General features: G+C 35.8%; 1 protein-coding gene across 4 annotated transcripts in view; it reads left to right on the top strand.

The window, feature by feature from the left end:
* The window catches only part of KHDRBS2 (KH RNA binding domain containing, signal transduction associated 2), a 366,426-nt gene that overhangs the window by 287,786 nt on the left and 56,273 nt on the right, over positions 1-22,367 (top strand). For all 4 annotated transcript variants that reach the window (XM_039380435.1, XM_039380437.1, XM_039380434.1 and 1 more), the window contains exon 7: positions 13,359-13,441. In XM_039380435.1, coding sequence (XP_039236369.1) covers positions 13,359-13,441 — 83 coding nt within the window. The remainder of the gene's footprint in view (positions 1-13,358; positions 13,442-22,367) is intronic.

Here is a 22,367-nt window from a genome sequence, read left to right as displayed (position 1 = left end):
AGTTGTTGAGCTGTTCACTTCTGCCAAGATTGAAGCTACAAGCCCACCCAGAAGAAAAGCTTTAGGAATATAAATCACAAAGTCTTAAATGCTTCAAGACTTCAGACATATTGGTAGGTAGCCTCAGTTTGGAGGATCAGTGCTTAAGGCACCTCCCAGCTCAAAACACTAATATAGCTACACCCTTCGTCTCCAGATAAATCTCACAATTCAGATTCCATTGGGCTACCTGAGTACAGGCTTTAATGTCATTTGAGGACCCTGTGGGGATCTTCATGCCTTCAAGACATACCCAGAGGAGCAATGATGTCACACAGGACCCAGGAGAGACTTCTGCCCTGCTGGACTGGGAGGCAAAAGCTGAGACATGTTAGTATGTCTAAAATGACAGTAAATAACTATGTGCAGCTGCTGAATTGAGCTTTCAATAGTTATCTGCCCTGTGCTCAGATGTGAGTTACCTGGTTTTCACACTAGCACCAAAATCAGTTAGTCTTACACTAGAAAACTCCACTGAACTGTTCTTTTGGTCTCCTACAAGCACTGATGTGAAAGACCTCTTTCAAAGACAAAAATTGTGTTGCTTATCCAAATGGACTTAAATTTAATGTTTTTCCTATTGATTTTCTTTCTTAAATAAGCCATATTAGCAAGTGACTTTTCTGTTGTCCATTACATTGAGCTTCTCCACTCCACATCTTGAAATACAGGATCCTCAGACACTACTGATGATAAAATGGACAAGAAGAAAGTTGCTTTTAATTTCAACAAGGAATGTGTTCAGTTTATCTGGGTGCTCTGATTTTCACTCCTATGCTGACTGCAAATATATTCATCACTCTGCCCGGAGGTCAAAACTGAGATACAGCCTTCTTCAGTTGGCAAGATGACTACGGTTTAAAAGCTGAAGGCTGGCTTTTGATCACAACTCTTAATATTTATTTGAGTACTAATAATTTAGTATTATTTTGGTGATGCTTGTAATTGAGTGCTATAAATGTCCTTTCTCCATTTTATAATTCCGAGCCAGATTTTGGGCTTCCTGGATGTTCAGGGTGATGCTCAGGAGTTTGCCAGTCACTTTACTGACACATCTCCAAACATTTTGCCAAGGGAATAAATACTTCTAGCTGAAATGACTTAGTTCCTATTTAATATTAATGCTAAATAGGTAAGTCAGTCTTCAGTAGACCTCATTGAGATCTATGTTCTTGGTTGGCTACTGGAATGTATATAAATACTGAAATCAGGAGGAGAGCTTCATTTTTTTATATTTTTAGAGGGATACGGTGTGAGAAATCAGCATCATAGATAAGTCAGCATCTTTTGCTTCTTTGATGTGATAACAGACTAAGAGTCTGGTAGAGATTTTAAGTCAATGAAGTTTCAGCTGTGGTTTTGCTAATCTGCTTTTTTTTAACACTGTTGTTCTTTAAAACAAAGAAGATTTGAGGTATGAGTAGATTTTTATCTTATCCAGGGCAAGATATTATTGTTATAAACAGTATAAAGATGATTGTCTAAAGTGCTGAAACAAAGTTTAAAGGGAAATAATAATTAACAAAGTCTTTTTTTCATTCCATTCCCTATTTTGTCTTCCTGAAGTAGAATTGATTAAGATATATTGCTATCTGTATTTCATACAATAAAAATATGTCTGTATAAAAATAAAATAAAAACTGAAAGTTGTATCAATAAAAAAAGAATAAAAATAAAGTTGTGTCAATAAAAATAAACACAGGCTAGAAGGCAAATACAATAACTGAGAATTTGACCTGAATGGTAGGTAAGGATGGAAAGATTTTTTTATAAAAATAGTGGGTTTTTTCCAGAAAGCTGGAAAGACAACAAAAATGTTTTGTGTAGGAAGTAATTACATATTTTCTCTCGTATGTGTTATGTTTGTACGTGTTGCGGGGACATGCACACACACACAGTTCTCCCTAGAAAAATAATGCAAATTGATTTGGCATGCAAGCTTTAAAATTTAGACTGTTGAAGAGCTAAAATCACACAAAATTGTTTTCAATGCTGAATATGGAGCTAAAAAGGTTCTGAGCTTAGTGAGACATTCTAAGGAATAATAGTAAAATTTATTTATTAAAAAAACCAGCAACGACACAAGATTTCACATCAGTTCACTGCAATTTATATTGTGCTTCCACATCTATGGCCAGAGAAAAATATTTTCAAATAATTTTTTCTTTTAGCAGGTAGTCTACCTGTCATACTTTACACTCTTCATCTAGTGTAGTTGTTAGAAAGAGGAACTAGAAATTACATTTTCAGTTACATTGTTGGACACCATCAGTAGATTGTGCAGCAACCAGAGCAATCATGGCCCAGGATGATCTGTACTGATTTGGTAATCCAGCCCTAGACATGCTTGAGAAGGTTGTTGAACTCTGCTTTTAGTGTCTCCATCACAGTGTTTAGAGTAGAGGAGGCATTATTAGACATGAACTACTACTTATATATGGTAAATGAAAATCCATACAGGTCTGAATGACAGTTCATCAATATTTTTAATCCTTTTTTGTTCTTCATTTGTTGACAGACTGTGTCAGGAAAGGTCAGAATCACTCTTCTGAGATTAATAGTCCCAAAATGAACAGAGCTGTTGGCCTTTTTTACCTTTCCTTGTGCTTTTTCTTACTTTTTATTCCTTGGCAAACAAAAGAACTAGCATAGAGATAGTATCCAGTGTTTTCAGTATGTCAGTTTTATGAGTGTCTGTGTCTTTAGTGTGTTTAACTCAGTTAATGTATCAAATATCTCTGATTTCTGAGTTTTCAACCATGAATGATAGTCAGCAGGTAAAGACTAAGCTAGACCAAAGGGATTACAGCTGCATGGTAGAAAGAGTGTAGCATTCAGTGGGGAAATTGTTGTTATTCCTTCTTGTTTCTTGCTGCAGTCTGAGATCACATCCCTGTTTGCAGCACAAGAGTCTTAGAATATGCCATACATAATAACGGGATTTTTATTCTCTATTTAATAGAGATTTTGCTATTGTGTTACACATCTGCATTGTTTTCATCACCTTAAAAATATGCAAAAAAAAATAAGCACAAAGACTTGCATAATCAGCTGAGTGGGTTTCTATGAAAGTCGTATTCTGAGGTCTGTACTGGCTTTCTGTTACTTTCTGGGTGGATTTTAATCCAATGAAATTCCATCAGGCTCTAAGGGTTTAATTCAGGCAGGTCATCTATCGCCACTGACAGGCACTTCTGTTAGAAGGCTTTCACTTTAGGATGCTAATAGTAGTATTTGACACTCTTGATGCACTACAGTCAAAAGACAAGCAGACATCTTTTCTGGTACATCCATTTCCTGGACCTAAGGAAAAGGAAAATATTTGTGAAAGCAGGGATCTGCATGAGGTTTTTTTGAAGATTTGGGGTCCTGACTTGTTGCTGTGCTATGTGCTGATCAACATATCTCTGTGTCAGAGTTGCATTTGATTTTGAATCTTTATGTTTGAATAATTTTTAAAAGAAAATAAAAGAATATAACACACATTTAAGAACACTGAGAATACTGAGTTAGGAGAATGCATCTCACTGGTACAATGGGATATATTTAGTCATATGGGATAAAGTTAGCAGAGATATCTGACACAAAGATCTATTAGGTTGTCAGATAGTCTCCCAAGAGAAATGGTGGAATCCTTACTAATGGCAATATTTAGCATTTGATTAGAGAAAGCACTAAAATGTGCTGAAAGGAACAATCATATTTGACAGGATCTTCTAATAGATGATCTGTTCTTTTCCATTCCTAATTTCTCTAATTGCATGCTCAAACTTGAGGGAATAACAATTTAAAACTACCTTTAAGAATCTCAAGAAGTTTTAACTACTCTTTACTGTTTTGCTGATTATGATATGCACAAATGAGAAGTCCCATTACATTCTATGTGTTTTCTTTTAATTATACCTGGTCTTTCTGCATTAATTCTTGTGCAAGATTGTGCTAGTTGAGTTCACTCTTACATGTTTATAAAATCCAGAAATAAAATTCTGCAGTTCCTTTAATCCTTGTATGTCCTACATCATGCTAAACTGTAGTTCCTAGTCTGGCAATATTTGTTAGAAAATTTAATATTACTGTTCAGGTGTCTTGAGTAGGTGCTTTGGATTTTACTCCTGTACAGTACACAGGACCAAGAAGAATTTCCTGGAACGTTTTTATTCAACAGTGATTAGCAGCAGTGTAAACATTGCTGCATTCATTGTAAGCAACACTTTTATAATAAGCTTAATCATTGTCATAAGCAGAAGAAACAATGAGTTCATCTCTTCTGCAACTGATATCAACATTTAGTTTCCCTAGTGCTAGATTGATTTTCATAACTTTTAAAATCTAATTATTTTTCACAGTAAATTTCATTACATCAACACTTCAAGACTGAATTAAAAAAACAGTTTGATCAATTCAAACATATATATATTGATGAAACACGTTATTCAGGTTACAACTTAAAAAATAAAATCAAAGGTATCATGGTACTGATTAAATACTATTTAGCTGTATGGCTTAATAGCAAATAAGAGCTACCATTTTTATGTCTTCTAAATACTGTATGGCCTTTTATAAAGTAAGAAAAATAAATGGAAGAGTTAAAATGTTTATGTAAAGAGTCAATAATTATGCAAAATGCATAAATTACATACACAAGACAATTTAAATTTTGTTGTCCAAATTTATTTTCAGAAATATTTTTCTATAAAATTAGATTCTAGAAAATATGTGATGAACTGTCTTTATAACAATGTAGGACATTTGGAATTTGATTAAGCAAGAGTTGTAATTTATGACAAAGGTATGGGGTGTCTGGCAAATATTAGGATATAAAGATTCCAGCATTGTGAATGCCTGAACTCTCATCTAGACCAGTTTCAGGATTAATAAATAAATAAATCTTTATTTGCCTTGGGTTTTGAGCACTTTAAACAAGCTTGTGTCTGATTTCACTGTGAAGATTTGTTACTGTTATGTATTATTAATTCATGGAATCCTTAATGGTTAAATATATTTAAATAGAGGATAAAAGTGGATCAAAACCAGTAGTATTGCACAAAGAATTAACCTATGTGTTTTCCTTTCTTGACATAAAAAATATAAGGCTATTTTTGTGGAATTTTTTTCTTCAATGCTGCAGTAAAATTGTACAGATCTAGGTGATAATCATGAGGACTCTTACAAGTCTTTTCCTGAAGGAATTCTGTAAATCCAGGGACATGCACACCTTATAGAATTTGAGAATGTATTCACTAGAGCACAGTATCTTGCGTTTGACCAAGTTGAAATTAAAGAGCCTACTTCCAGCATTAATAATACATCAGAGTGAAATTTGATTTAAAATTAAATGCAGTTCAGGGTCCTGTAAAGCATCTGTCAAAGTATTTCTGCTCTTTCCTAGCACCGCAGAATTTACTTGCACATTAAAAAGCTCTGAGATGGACAATCCAGTTTTCAAGACTGAAAAATAAAAAGGACAATTTCTTGGATTTCCCAACCATTCAAGACCTGGAATTTCATTTTGTAGATTATTATAGAGTTTATTTAACATATAGAGTTTATTTAACGTATAAGGCACTGTGTCTAGCAAGTCGAAACATTGTGCTTTAAACCATCAATAAGTTGCTAAACTTGGGCTGAAGAGTTGTCACTCTTTACTAGATACATGTAATTATTTCTGTGTCTATGATACACTAAACCTTACTGTTCCTTGGACAGATCCATCTGTTGCTTCTACAGCTGGGGGAACATCAGGAGGTACAAGAAGTTCACCATCTGCTTTGGTGGAAATTTTGTAAAAAGAAATATTAGATAAGATAAAGAGATTAAAACCAATAGTGGTTGTATTGCAGCCCATCCTCCCTTGGCAGCTGAAGGCTGCTTTCTACTCCATTTCAGTTCACAGGAAAATTAAATCTTTCATTTAAGTGCCATTTATGCAATATATTGTCACCAGTGCAACTTGATACTGTAATATGTTATCACTCAAGTACAGTGTAAAGCAGTACAACTCATCAGTGAAAATAACAATTAAAAATCCTTTCTTTGGGGATGTCAGTCATGGATAAGTGCAAAAATGCAACTTACCACAGATACACAAAGTAGATATTTTGGATTATTTTTCATCTTCACTTGCTGCTTAGTACGAAAATAAGGCATTTTATTGATATTGGAAGAAAGAGATGTTTCTGTGAGACGTTTCTGTGGAATGGGAACTGAGTAAAGGATTGACACTGAGGTTAGGATACTATTCCATAAGAAGAGGAAGTATGAAAAACGTCACAAATAAATGGAAGAGGAAAGGGTTTCAGAGTTGATGATAGCAAAGTAAGGGGAGAGTGAAAAGTGCAACAAGTTAAATGGATGTAAGCAGCAGTTGGTTATACAGAGCTTTGACACAAAAATTAGAAGTTTTAATGTGGCTTCATGAGCATAAGAGAGAAAACAGAAGTATTTGAAGAAAGATGTTAATCGTATGAATGCTGTAGTATAATAATTGCAGCAGCGAATTATGCTGTAGGCCACAGTCGTGCAAATATGGAAGGAGTAAGAAAAATGTCTATTAGGTTTTCTTTTACATTTTCATTCTGTTCTGATTTTCAGTGCACTGAAATTTATTTTGCATTTAGTTGGAAAATTATAGAAACAAATAGAAAAGAATAAATAGAAAAGGAAAGAAATTAAACATACATTTAGGAGAGTACACGGCAATCTTTTGAAGTATCTGAGATTCTGTTTTACTGTGCCTGCTTTTGCAGTGCACAACTGTTTACTTCTGTGTCCCCTGTCCTATATTTATCTGGGTAGTAAATTTGTTCAGTTTCACTCATCTTTATGTCAATGTTCTAATACCCCAGGGATTTCATAAGGTATGCATATCTTATGTATTATCATATGTATATGTCAATATTCTAATTGTTCGACATGAGATTTATTTAAACCATTGAAATAGGACAACATGAATGTTTTCTGCTTTGAATTTGTAAAATCTCCATGACAGTGATTATATTGAAATTTCAATTATATTTGTATGAGTACATGAAAAATGTTCATCTCTTTATGTTTTACCAGTCATTTATAAAGGTGTTTCCTACTGCTGGTGGGATTTTGTTGAGATCAAATGTGTTGAGATTACTTCATTGCCTCTGGTGAGCTTGTCTACTCTGGGTTATCTCAGCACTGTGGACTCTAGTTCATATATTGCGTTTATGAAGTCCCTAACATTAGAGTTCTGATTTTCCAATTGATTGTTATTCCCATTTTAATTGCAGCATATTTGTTTATTATTATTACTACTAATTATAATTTTGATAGATATAGTGCCACTCTGCTTACTTTTTAGTTCATCTTCAAAATGCTTGGTAGATTTCCCAGTGCAGGGGATATATATCATCTTTAACAAACTGATAATATGTAGTTTTCCTTTTTTCTGACCCTGGAGGTATAGTTGAAGAATCCATGACCAGCTATGATAATAGGCATATGTACCTATGGAATAATTTAGTCAGAATTTCAGTTTCTAAATATAAATTACAATTTTAGGAATCCTTCCTCAGGAACAGACTAACTTCCCAGGTATTTCAATGAGATTCATTTGCTCTAATTGCACGTTTTCAACACTTTGTAGTAGGTAGAGCAAAATTGCCATTTATTTAAATTACAGAAAATTAATATATTGAAATGTGTTCCTCTACGTATACTTAGAGCTGCCACCACCTTAGAATCATAGAATCATAAAATAGATTGAGTCGGAAGAGACCTTAAAGATCATCTAGCTCCAACCCCCTTGACATGAGCAGGAACACCTTCCACTAGATCAGATTGCTCAGAGCCCCATCCAGCCGGACCTTGAACACTTCCAGGGATGGGATATCCACAACTTCTCTAAACAACTAGAATCTCACCATCCCCACAGTGAAGAATTTTGTCTTAATTTGCCGTTCTTCCGTGTCCATTCACTGCATGCCGTTGTAAAAAGTCCTTCTCCAGGCTGAAGAACCCCAGCTCTCACAGCCTGTCTTTATAGGAGAGATGCTCCAGACCCCTGATCATCTTGGTAGCCTCCTCCAAACCTGTTCAAACAGGTCCACGTTCCTCTTATGTTGAGGGCCCCAGACCTGGATGCAGTGCTCCAGGTGAGGTCTTCCAGGATGAAAGAGTGAAGCAGACCTGTTGACCAAGCTGCATTTGATGCAACCCAGGATGCTTTTGGCTTTCTGGGCTGCAAACATGCACTGCTGGCTCATGCTGAGCTTCTCATCAACCAACACCCCCAAGTTCTCCTCAGGGCTGCTTTAAATACATGAGCAATAAATTCCTTCAAATGATAAACTAACTTGCATACCTTAATGTCAGTTATGTAAATCTAACACATGCATCCCGGGCTCCCTTTATAGTTACTGGAAAGTAAGTTCTCATTTAAAGAGCGGTTCAGATATGTCTAAAAAGTATTAATTATCATCTAAAAATATTTTATTTCTACCCTGTGAGTCTTATGAGAATCTACTGCCAGGTTACAGGTTACTGGTAAACGACTGGCTTTTAGCTTCTAAGCTAAGGTGATGCGGATGTGTGAGAAAGTAGGAATGTGGCCAAGTCACAACAGAAAAGAGAGTGAGACAGCAACAAAGAAACAAGGTGAAGAAAAGACTGAAAACTCGGCAAAGGTCCCTTTTCTGAGAAAAAACTTCTTCTACTTAATAGTTACAATTAGAGGTGGGTATTTATACCCTCACCTTCTCCCTCATGAGCTACAGTACTACTTTTTGTGTGCTGCTGGATGCAGTTAATGAGAAGGCTTCCTCTGGTTATCCAGCAGCACATTTTTCTTGTTCACATATTTGCCAAGTAAAGTACTGGGTTGCATAATTCACTTTATTTTGACTTACTGTTGTTTGTGTTTTGCTTATTTATCTATTTAATTAATTCTAAATATTTTGAAATTTGCTACTTTTTAAAAAGTTGGGCTATTTTCTATAAAAAACAAATAAGTTTCAATTTTCTTACAATGTATTTTATTATGTATTACTAGGACATACCTAAAATATTGTGAATAAAGCAGTTTTCATTAGAAGTATTGGAAATATTGTCCTTCTTGGTTTCACAGAGTTTTTCAGTGCTCTGAAAAATCTGTTTTTAAGGCTATTCAAGAAGAGGTGATTTAAACTTGGTGCATTTGAGTGTGGGCTGTTATTGTTTGAAACAGGATCTTAACATTATGAAGTAAGTTCAAGTTTATATGTGTTATATTATCATACCCTTGTAACTAATGATACTTAAAATTTTGTTTGTATTTATAATATCTCAGCATCTGAAAATTTAAGATTTGAGTAAATCTAAATAGTTAAAATAAATCCTTCTCAATGGTGTTTTGAGTATTGAATCAAATTGATACTTAACTTTTTCTCAGGTGGTAGAATATAAGCCTTTTTCAAAATATGTCCCTTTTGACTTCTACACCCCTTTTGCCCCTGACTATAATTTTCTTTATCAGTAGTAGAGTATTGAATATTTCCTCCTGAATTGAGTGTTCCTAATGCTAATTTCAGATGCTGTTTTGAGATTCTTCTAAGAGTTTTTCCTGTCTTCACTTTATGGGGAAAGACTGGTAAATATTTATATCTGCTCATTTTCAAATAAATCTTTTTTTTTAAATTGAGCTCTATTTTAAATTTTTTCTTAATTTTCATCTTTTTTGTTATTATTTTTCAACTCTTAACAATACCAAAATTCCTCAAAATCATCCATAATTATTTATAAACATTCTTAGTCCCACTGCAGCTTCAAATGTACATTTCTGTTCTTTTGTCTCCAGTCCAAATCCTAGACATTGGAAGACTAACTTTCGTTTTCCCTGACACAAACTGAAGAGGTCTTTTTGTTTTTTTTTTTATGATTGGGAAAGTTGTTTTAGTAAGAAATACCTGAAAAAAGATAACCTGGCACAAAAACCTACCCTAGAAATGTCTGTTGTCACTTGACATTGACATTGACATTTGACATTGACTATTTCTAATAGTTCCCCATTGCATTTTTTTCCAGTTCATTGTGGTAGGCTTTTTATTCTGAATGGTGGTGGCAGCTACCATTCCTACACAGGAAAAGAGTCTTCCCAGGCATCCAACCACATTCCCTTGAATATCCCTGAGCATCAAAATTCATCAGTAACTTTCAAAAGATGCTGTTTCCCTCAGGTTATGCTCATCTGCACCCTCATTAGCCTCATCAAAGAACTCTGAAAATTTAGGGAATTGCTTTCTTCTCCTTCACTGAAACTAAATGACTTGAACCTATCAACTTTTTATACAAGTTTTCTAATATTCTGACTAACGTGGAGATCTTGATCAGATCATGTCTAAAGACATTTTATCCAAGAGTATTTCTGCTTGAAAAGCACAGACCTCAATGAAAAGGTGTTAGAACTTAACATAGGAGGGAATGTCTATTGACATTCTGGTGAAATAAATGAAATTCTGGTGAAATAAATGAAACTGTAGAAATTTTAGAAGAACAAATGTCATATTCAAATCACTGACAGTGTAGGTAATCCTTTTTCCTTCAATATGCTGAGGGTAAAGCAAGCACTAGTAACTTAGTTTCTCTAAGAGAAAGGCTCTGTTCCTATCACCATATATATAAAGAACATTTATCAATTTAATACGGTTTGTTTGTTTGCTTGTTTTTAATATAAGGCCTAACAGACCTAGAGAATGCATGAAGTAGTCTGACTCTAGTGCTGAGTAGAAAATTGCACTGCATTTGGAGAGGTTATCTTGGGTTCTGGTCTCTGGGTTTATACAGAATTGCTTTTGGGAACACCTTTCTCGTCACACAGAGAGCACAAAATATGTTAATTTGGACACTATCGAACTCATAGCTTTTGATCTCAACAGGTGGGAGCTGGGTGTTTCATCTCTCAAAGTGCCCATCCAAGAAATACTTTCAAACATTAAAGTTGTAGGTTCTGGGGAGCTGAATGTTAAAGAGAAGAAAAATGCTCAGTGAGTTTGAGACACTTTAAGGATGTGAAAGGAGCTATTTTGGGTCTCAGTTCTAGACACCTAAAGGCTTGGTAGGTGTCTGGGTACAATACATCATATTAAACTTTTAATAACTGCGTGTATGTACCTTACATAAACACTTCACCTGTAGGATTAGGAGATAATTCTCATACAGAATTGCACAAATAAATGAACATTATCCAGAAAATAGTTTTTCTTTATTAAAGAGATATTGTGGTTTTTTACTTTGTTTTCCAGCCATTCCACTTGAACCATTTGCACTGTATTGACATACTCTGAGCCTTTAGGGAGGCTGTTAAAATCTATAACATGAACCCACAGAGGTGTCAAATATTAACAAGTGTTCTCTGCCCTGCTGATGCTGAACATTGATCCATCTCAGGCATCAAAAAACTGAGAGAGCTAATTTGTAATTGTTGCTTTTCTCATTCTCTCATATGGTGGGTAAGCAGGTTGAAATGTCTTTCCTCTAGCTATTTGACTTTATATAGGAACTTGCATCATCCTCTTCATCACAGTAGCAGGATCCTGCCCAGTAGCATACTAATTTGTGTGGTTAACATCTGTCTCCTGGGCTTCACTGTTTTTTTCATCCTATCCTCAGAAGCAAGATTGTGTATCTAGCTATCTAATATTCAGTATATCACTGTGGTGTGCGGGGATATGTTTTTAACAGTACTTTTTGCTATGAGTTTATACTAATATTAACTATTACTAATATTAACAAGTCAAACCGCTACACTTCCACCTGAAGTGGAAGATGATGAGGCTCGTGTGGACTTCAGATTCTAGGAGAGGCCATTCCCCAGTCCCAAAATGGGACTCTTCCTCCTGCTCAGAAAGGCTTTCCCTTACTGCAAGCTGACCTGGTGCCTGAGAAGTGAGGTCACCATCTGGAGTCCTGTCCTTCCTTCAGGCCATACAGCACTACAGGGATGAACTCTCCCACCTGGAATCCACACTTGTCCTTGTTGCTGGGTACACCAGAGGAACAGGTAGATTTAATATGTTTGACCTAAGGAGACATAACTGAATGCTTCCTCCATTGCATGTTTTCTTTAATTCGGGAGTGCCAGTGAAGTCTTGTTCAAGACCATTATGGAGTTTATTTAGCAGAAATAATGAAGTACCAAACCAACACTGTACTTTGGTTACGATAGTGTACTAGAGTGATTGTTTATTGGACTGCTGTTATTTTGGAGCTGCATCATGCTGTCCCTTCTGCCCAAATCTAACTAAATTTTGCATAGCTTGTGGGGGGAAAAAGTTGCCTTCTGCTGTAATTAATATTGAGTCAAAGATTTTTAAGCCTCCTATTTCCTTTAGTACTTTCCTTAATGGGTTTCCTTATGACAAAAAAATGTTTAATTTCTATTTAACTAAAAATACTGACTTCTAAAAATCATAAAGAAGAAAAAAAAGTGTTTCCATACAGCCTTCTTCCTGCCTATTCTGTTGTCCTGTCATACAAGAAAAGCATATTAAAAGGCATCCTTGGATTATATCTTTATTTATTTATTGTCTGGTTCCTGAGCACTCTTGGGTTCAGAGTCAGCTACAATGGATCATAACTACCCACGGTTCCTTCAGTGGAATATTCAGACATTAGATGAACTGAACCACCTTCTGAAGTCACTTATGTCTCTCTACCTTAGGCAGACTGAGCATTTGTCTGAGCGCTTCAGTAAGGACCCTTAAGTTAGATGGGAGGAACCTGCACTAAAACGTCTGTTAAGTTGTCACAGAAAAGCCTGACTTTAAAAAGAGTGGGATGCTCAGTGAAGGAAAAGGTGCTTACTCTAAGTTATTTTAAAATATCATAATGCATTACTTGCTTGCAAATATTGTTTCTCATAGATTGTTATGTTTTGTTTTGTTTGTTTTTTCTTTTTTTAATAGATTGAATATTAAGATTTTGTCACAATAAAATTCTTAATAGTGTAATCACCTGCCATTTGTTCATTTCACCTATACGTATTTATGGAACTATTTATATAACAGACTGCCAGGAGATTATTATTTTTATTATCATTCATCAGTATTCTACACAGATCCCACTGGAGCACCGTGGTTTGGACAATGCACCACAGTTTATCAGTGAATAAGCTGAGTTCTTAAATGAGTAACTGATTTCTTTACCCTTGCACTTTACAGGTTGTGCCTCACAATTCATAATTCTCTTCAATCAGCTACATATTTTACACAATACTGAGCAAACACACCATGCATATGTTGATGGAAGTTATTTTCACAGCTTGATAATATCCTTTGATTTATCACTCTTCTAAGTTGTGTTTTCTTTTCCCTTAGGGATACGATGATGGGTATGGGGGTGAATATGATGATCCAAGCTATGAGGCATATGATAACAGTTATGCTACCCAAACACAAAGGTAAGCATTTGTACTTTTACATTATTTTTTTCAAAGTACACTTTTTTTCTTAGTTTTTCATATAAATTTCCAGTTTTATTTTCCACATTAAATTTTACAAAATCTCACAGTACTTTAAAAAGCTGTCAAAAAGTAATAATGGCAGTCAGATGTTATATACAGAGTTATTCAAATGAAGCAAAAATTTAAGCAGATAGTTTTTAAAATTGGTGCAAAGTAAGTGTATTTTTTTACAAGCGATTACTTTATTTTCCTAGCTGATGTCATTCTGAACTTGTTTTTGCAGTTCTTTACTGGTGAGAAGTGTTCAGAGGCATCTCATATTTATTGCCTTTACAATGATTTGAGAAAAACCAGAAGGAAATAAAAAAAAAGTAGTTGTGATGGTAAATACCTGCTTCTGGTTGCATCCACCATCAAGGTAAACTGTAGAAGGGAATTACATGCCAGAGTGCTGAAACTATCTGTTTTCAGCCAGTTACTTTCTCAGCAACTCTCAGAATTGATAAGTCTGGAAATTTATTTTATGTCCTTACAATGTGCAATAATGGGAAAAAAATCACATTCACATCTTATATTGTGTCACTAAAATGAGGCAACAAAAATTACCTCTTTTTTTATACACATACACCACATGCACTCATCCATTAATCTGACAGTTGGTCCATGTTTACTAAATGTGGAATGACATCTTTTTCACGGTTAAGCTGGAGGACGAAAGGGTGCTTCAGACTTTTATTCAGAAAGTGCCTTTATGGGTTGCTAAGAGTACTCGTAAGACTATGGAAAGGCAAATGAAATTTTGACAAGACACAGATTTTAACTGAGTTCATGTGATTCTCACTGAGCAAGAAAGTGATGTATACATACAGGGTTCTGCAATCCAAAGACCAGAGGACCTTACACTCACTTTTTTGTTTAACCATCTGTTTTTGTTGAATGCTTTGCTGATGAAAATGCCTGTCAGAATTACATTCAGCTCCAGAACTGCTGTAGTGAGTGGTACTGGAGCTGATAAAAAATACTTTATAAGTATTTTTATAACCAGTGAAGTATATTTAAAAGGATTTCTCACACCTAAATGTGAATCCCATCAAGTACACTTTAACAACACTTTCAAGTAATTATACATTAATAGCTGCAGCCATCATGTTATTATGTAGGTAGATATTCATGTTGTCAAATGTACTCCAACTTTTTTGAAAAGAGTTCAGCTCATCTTTTGCTTCAAGAGTGAATTGTCACAGGAGATACTGCCTCTGAAGTAAAAACAGTAATTAGTTGGAAATCTCTCTGCTATGACATTGCTTTATATCATCTGAATTAACCTGTAATTTCTTTGCAAGTTGATGTTCCAGGCAACTAAATGACAAATATATCAAGTTTATGAAGAGTGTATTATAATGCAGTTAGAACTAGCAGTGATAATTTGACTCAAGAAAGAAAATTTATAGTCACATAATCTACTCAGTTAAACAGCTATTAAGTTTAGTCGTCAGATATGTTTTCTACTAACATGAGCTACCTCCAGGATACCTAATCTGTTTAAAATCTGCAACTAAAACATTTCCTTTTGAAATATATGACAGGACATGTGGTCACACTTATCCATGTTGAGTGGCACTTAATGCCACAAGTAGGCTATTGATTTCAAAAGAGCACTTTCAGAACCACAGACTTCTCACTTCAAAGATTTAAAGAACAAATAGACCATTAGATAGACAATGTGGATTTCTGTACCTTATTGGCCATTTAGCTTCACAGAAATGCCTCCCTACTGAGCCAAAAATAATACAATACAATGAAATAATATGACCAAGATATTTGGTTAGATGTGTATATCAAAGTGTTTTCTCCAAGTCTCAGATCTTGTTTAATAGTATACTCCAGTCATATGATCAAGACGTAATATCATGTGCAAACCTAAGAAAGAAGATAAGTAGTACTTCTTCAAAGTACTTATTCATCTCATCCAGTGTGTGATTTACAGGAAAAAAATTAATGAAATCTTGTAGGCAATGTCCATGCTTAGCTGGAAAATTATCATAACTACTCTCTGCAGGGAGTGATCGAAATTCTAAAGGATGAGATGAGAAAAAACTGTAGTTAGTGGCTTAATGCAGAGCACCAGGGTTTCTATTCTTGTTAAGGGCAGAGTTGCCCATTGGTTTTTATGGTTCATTAAGGAACCAATGTGGAAATTTTTAGAGCAGGTGCAAACTCTTGTCTGATTGTCTGCCTGTGCGCGTTGACTGAGCATTATTCTCTTCATTGCTTCAAACAGAAGAATGTCTTGGGATGGGGGGTCATGAACACATGGGTTGGGAGGCACAGTCTGAACACAAGCTGAATTCAGTGTGCTTTAGAGCTGAGCACAATAGTAAGTCATGCTGTGTTCCCTGACTTACGCCATGCACAGAGTGAAGATAGTGTTTGGGCAGCCCACCACCACCACCTCTTACCCCTGCCTTTGTCTTCCTTTGTCTTCTTGTATCTAGTTCCCATTTGCTCACCAGGGTCTTTCTGCCCATATGTATTTCAATCCCCAGGGCTATTCAGATGCTGTACTTTCATGTAAAATTATCTAAAAATCTGTACTAAAGGTCAAGGGATGGTGTTGCAAGTCCAACAATACATTTTGTATAGGTCCTTCTCTAATGGACTTCTCTAATGAACTTCTCCAGACAAAAAGCTATGTCCTTCAAACAGCAGTCCAATTTTTAGGCTAAAAATAGTGGGATGGGGTCACTTGTGGAAGAGATTGTGACAGAGCCTCAGAATCAGGCTGCACTGAAACCCACAAGTCTGTATGGCTGAATGAGCTAAGGGGCACCTCAAGCACACTTTGAAATGGACACAAGAAGCAGCCTGAAGAAAGAGAAAAGGACTCTCACTATGGTAGGTGCCACCTGTACCTTATTATGTTTAGGGAGACATTTCAGAAATGAGATTTATGGGCTGTGACAAATACAGGCTATATTGCATGAAGTATGTCCTGCTTTAAGTAGCAGAGTATGTATTTATAAAGCTATCTTTTTCCTCCTTGTCTTCCTGTCCCATAATGACAACCCAGAGCATAGGATGGAACCTCAGGACAGAGATTTAACTGAACAACTAGCTGCCCTTCCCAGGTGTTTCTATAACCATTTACAGGATTCCATGAAAGACTACACATTTACTGAGGACATTTAGAATCCCCACTCATTTTAGAAATTTGTTCATGGTGATTCAAAATACAGTTTTTAAGGTAATTAGTTTGTCCAATACCAAATAGAGCAAGGAAACAACCATTTCAGTGGGCAGGAGAAGACATCAGATCTGACATACTTCCCATGCACAGTGTTGCACTGTACTTTGAATTTCTCCATGAAGTCTCCACGAAGTCTCTTTTTCCTCTCTCTTCCTCTCCCATCCATGCAGTTGTGAAGATGGCTTTCAGTGATAAGAGTATCTGCCTGCCCAGACAAACTAAGAGATACTCAGTAGTTGTAATTTTCATACACTACTCCCTATGCACTTGAAAGTCAGGCAGAGGGCACTTAAAACCTTTCTGCCAGCTCCCAAACCTGTAGTCTGACAACTTTGTTTAAAAATATAAATCCTAGACATGCTATGCAAAATGGTAGAAGTGTCTATTTCCAACTCAGCTGTAACATGGAAAATGTAGGAGAATCCTTTAAAGTTTTCAAAATGTAATACACTTTTTTATTTTCTTAGCGGGAACTTCAATTGTTCAGGATTCATGGGCTGAGTTCACTAGATCACCTGGAGAAAAGGAGAAAAGTTCTGTGAGGAGATCTAGAAGATCAGCCTCTTTGGTTACTCAGAGGTTGTTAGGAGATCAAACTGTACCACATGCAAAGTCTGGCAAAACTCCTCAGCCAAAACCAACAGAATAATTTGACAGAACTGGGTTCAGTTGCTGATTAATTACCTGAGAACTGTGATGGCCAGCACAGCCATCTTCAGCTCTGCTACCACATTTGTAGTCATTTCCAGTGACCTTTGTGTCTCTGCCAGCATGAGCAGTTTCATTTCAAGGGTACTATGTCTCACAGTCAAAAGAGATACTAAGGAAATCTGGGACTTACTGGCCAGTCACGGGGTGAACCAGGAAGGGCATGTTCTCTTTAATCCACTTGCACGTAAATCTTCCAGCTGTATGTAGTGTAAACAGTGGTGCCTGACAGGTAAGAGCAAAGGAAGCCAATGATGTTTGTCTGATGAAGCTTAAAATTTGAGTTTGATATTATTTCCCTGTTCCACAGTGTCTGGCATGAATGCTCACACGTGAGTTCTGGGTTTTGTGAACAGTTAGATGATATGCCACGGCTTCCAGGTCTGGTTGCTTGGCTTTTCCTTCTATCTTTTTTCTGTATGGCTTTTGTTAAAAACATAATTCAGCAGCAAAATGAGTTGCTGAGTGTGTGCTTTCTAAAGAAAGAAGAGTCTATGGCTCCCATCTTAGGCTGGAAATAGACTTGTAAATATCAGGAAACCCATCACTTACTGACGAGAAGAATAAATAATGCAGTGTTAAAAATAGGTGAAAATAGTGCACAACATTGCTGTTACAGATGCCATCCCACAGTGACAGAGGCCTTGTTGTGACATACCGTCACCCTCGCTATGACTGCAAGATGATGTAGGTAAAGAGCATTTCTCTTGCGTGCCTGGACCCTGCATCACTAATGGCAGTAACCCAATGTTAGGGCCTTGAAGCAATTCTTGGCAAAATATTTACTGTTAGTCTTGCAAATAATTTATGTCATGCGATAGGCAGCAGTCCTGTGGCTACACATTTTGTGCTGGTCCGCCAATCATTTTGGGCCAATGACTTCTTTTTGTTCTGTCAAACCCACACTGCAAACCCATCTTGCATCTGCTGAGCAAACTACCAAACTTCTGTTTCTGATGCAGAATTGCATATTATAGGCCATGTCATCTCTGAACTTCCCTTCTAAGAAGTCAATGATAGTACAGAATCTATACCTTAACGTACAGAAAGATGGCATTAATATGTTTGAAATAAATTCTACTTTTTTACATGATCTGAAGACTTTAAACCTTGTGTGTTAAATAACTGCTCAAATGGAATTATCGTAGAGAACTGAAGAAGAGAAAAAGAAAAGGTAACAGAGAAACTCAAGTTGACTGATAGTTTTCATCTAAATGAATTATATTTAATTCAAAAGATGCAGTTATCATACCTATAGCTGTGCTGTCATGTGCAACATCCAAATTAGGCTCCTACTAGTTTTTCAAAACTAGTAACAGAAATAAAAGGCAAAAAACGCTGCCTGTGTCCACTTTCCTGCTATGGCAGATAGCTGCTATGACCATATTAATGTAGTATTATCCTATGTTCATAGCAATACCGATTAATTCAACCAGTAATAGGCTTTACAATTCTGATGCACATTCTTCTAAGGACTCATACCCACAGAAAATTTCAAAAGCATATTCAGCCATTGAAGTTGAATATATTACAAGTTATCGGCTTTGCAATAGAAACAAGAATAAGCAGGGAAAAAAGTTTCTTTTCAAAGTTCATATTATCTACTGTACAGCTTGTGTTTACGGCTTCCTTTTTTGCAGTGTGGACTGCTAGTACAGGAGCTTAAGGGATCACTTACTTATTTCTGATCTGATATGCAGGAGTAGAACATGGACCGCAATTCAGTCCATGTCACTTATGTGGCTTACAGTACGATCACTTCAGTGCAAAGACATGCTGCAAAGTGATTTAGGAAGAATATTTTATCCAGTTGTATCTGCAGGAATTATTTGCATCAGCAGGGTATATTTTCCTGAACTTCAGTTCATCCTGGTTACCCTTGCTTGACCTCCACATACCAAGAATTTGTATGTACATCTATTTCTGAAGATGAGTTCTTCAAAAACAGTGCTGCAAGTAAAATAACAGACTAGTATACTTGTGAAGACAGCAGTACATAGTTCAGCTGGGCGTACATGTTCTTTGGTAGACTCTACCCAGTGATCCCACTGGTTTTGACTACTTGCTTTGTAAAATGTTCCAGCAGATTAGTTGAGAGCTATCCATACTTAAATGAAAGAATTTTGTTCTTAGTTTACAAATAATGGTTAGACGGGAATGTGAATAATTATTAATTAATTTAGTAAATTATCATATAGTTTCATCTTTTGGTAATATGATGAGAGGTTTGCACAATTCTCTCTCACCATCAAAATATTACTAGATAGTAAAATATATAGACAAATGTAGTCCAAGCTGCAATAGGTAGAGTAGTTACACTAATTCATTGCAAAATAAGTTAGTTATTATTATTTTTTCTACTACTCACTCTTACTTTTTAAACACTATGCGTTGTATTTATATTTTGTCATATTTCATTTTGTCTTTGTGCTTATATCCGCTTGTCCATAAATGAAGATTTCCCTGTATTTTATTTCCAACCTATTGAAATCAATCAAGGCAGGAAGCCTAGATTATGACATTTTATGTATCTTCACAGCAATCTAGTTATGGCATTCATCATCAGAGACTGTTTTCTAATGCCATTTCTCATTTATTTGATTCAGTGAGCAAAATGGAATCAAATTTCATTACTCTGAAGTAGAGAAAAGTTCTACCTCTAAAACTGGGTAGAATTCCTAAAATTCTGCGTCATTCCCTTTGCAAATACTGTGTGTGCAGACATTTTGTATTATATTCTGAAATACTTGGTCATAATTCTGTGTCTATGAGAAAATGACAGAGTAATGTAGAACGCATGAATAAAAACGGCCATGTGCTAGTAAATGGCAGATTGGTTTCTGTTTTGTATTTTGCAAGAAGTTCAGAACTCAAAGTCATCTTGCAATTATGATGGCTCTCCACTTCTATGCTTGTATAATTCTGCCTTCATTAGTTATTATATTTGTTAATTCAGATTTGCAGTAGCGTGAAATCAAACATATGGAATTGCTGGAGACAGATGAAATCTGGTTTAACTTCATGTTGTAAGCTAATAAATAAATCCAGGAATCTGGTAATGGAGACATTCTTTTCTGTTAAAAATATTGGATACAATCATACTTGATCTTTCAGAGAAAGGGAGACTATCGTCCAAAATATTCACCTTATTATTCCATTAGTTCTAAAGATGTGTTCAGTAAAGGACTGTATTTGTGATTTAAGGATGAATCCTATGAGAAGTTCCTTTGTTCAAAAGATTTGTCATCTTCCCTATAGATATAATGCTCTGTTAGGTAGAGATGTTCCAGTGAGTTTCAGATTCCTGGAAGGATTATTTCTTTGTTCATACATTTCTACTATGAAATACTATTTTCTAAAAATTTATTCATGTATTGCAATGCGTGTGAATGCAAGTCTTGGCTCACCTCTCTTCCAAGCAGAAGTATACGGCTTTGTGTAAATAGCTTTTCTTTCATGGCCAGCTGTCTGTTAAATCCTGCTGGCTCCCTCTCTCTCTGTGGGAGGGAGAAGCATTACAAATGCAGTCTTATGTTAAATGACTTCCATAACATTAGACAGGATCCTGTTAACATAGGAGCTGAATATCTGTTTGTACCAGCTATCCATGTTCAAAGTTGGAAACTCCAAAGATTACCGAACAGAAATTATGTAAGGAAAGAGGGAGATAATTGTATATAGGAGATCAAGACTTCAAAGGATCCATTTGAGAATGTGAAAAAGAATTAGGTGTCCCCCCTCTAAAATACTGAATCCCAACTGTAGGGATCCCTGTGAGCTATCCTAGGTGTTAGCTTGACTCAAGAATCCGTTGTCTAAAGGTAACCATGACTGGGATATATCTCTAAGAAGTGATAAAGGTTCACTTATCTGTACCTGTCTGAAGTATAGGTGCTGATTGCAAACTGACAAAGGCTGGGAATCTCTCCTCAAGAGTGCCAGTCCTAAACTACAATATTGTTTCCCTCTCATATTGTTGAGTACTTCGACACAAAGATGGAAGTATCTCAAGTTATTTTTACTTCATCAAAGGTTAGTGTGGAAGTTTTTAATCTGTTTCATTATGAATCTGAACTGTAGAACTTCACTGGCATCAGCTGAATCTCTAGTTTGGACCAATTCATTTATTTCACAAAAGAAACCTGATTATTATCTAATGGTAGAGTTATAACTTCAAGGTTGATCAAAAAGCTCTTTTCTAAATTGACCAGATCTTTCCCAAACATTTCCGAATAAAAGATTTCTGTATTATACTAAAATATACTCTCCAAGTTAAAAAGTACAGCCATTAGGTGATGGGGTTAATAGCGGGTCTATTAGCTCCCAGGATGGAGATATCGACTGGGAAAAGTTTTGGGTGTATCCTTGATGATAAGGAAGTCAGTACGCAGCCCTAATGGAGAAAACAAAGGCAGGCTGTAAAGTTGGTAGGCCTAGGATGTGGGAACTGCAATAAGGCCTTGAGCTTTGCCAAATGTATCGCCCATAGATCCTAGCTAATGAAAACGCTGTTGCTTGCTTACCTAAAATAAGGATACTGCTTGCTGCTAGCAAGGGGTATAAAAAAGCAGATGAGAAAATAAAACGAAGAAGAGAAGACATCTTTCCTGCACATAACTAACTCCTTGTATCTTTATCGGCCGTCACGACTCTACACTGACAATTAGGAAAGAAAAAAAATGTTTTTACAGGAAAATATATGTGTTAAATCTAGATCAACGGGTCTTAATCAAAGGCTTTCAGTTTTTTAGGATATATCAGGATAGACTACAGAACATACTTCTCCTGTACAGATTCACATATTAGCAGTTTTTAAAGCAGGTGAACCCTTTCTTGTACCTTTCTGCTTTGGCTTTAGAGAGTCCATTGTATGTCTACAACCACATTTTGTGCTCCACAATTAGAGAATAAAAGCTTACATGCACCTTTCACCAAGTAAAAGCAAAGAACAGAAGGAGAGAAAGGAAG

Source organism: Pipra filicauda, unplaced genomic scaffold (genome assembly GCF_003945595.2).
Source record: "Pipra filicauda isolate LSUMZ 115617 unplaced genomic scaffold, ASM394559v2 scaffold195_size2193078_pilon, whole genome shotgun sequence".
Taxonomy (NCBI): domain Eukaryota; kingdom Metazoa; phylum Chordata; class Aves; order Passeriformes; family Pipridae; genus Pipra; species Pipra filicauda.
The sequence above is the reverse complement of the archived record's forward strand: the minus strand, read 5'-3'. Positions and strand labels throughout refer to the sequence as shown.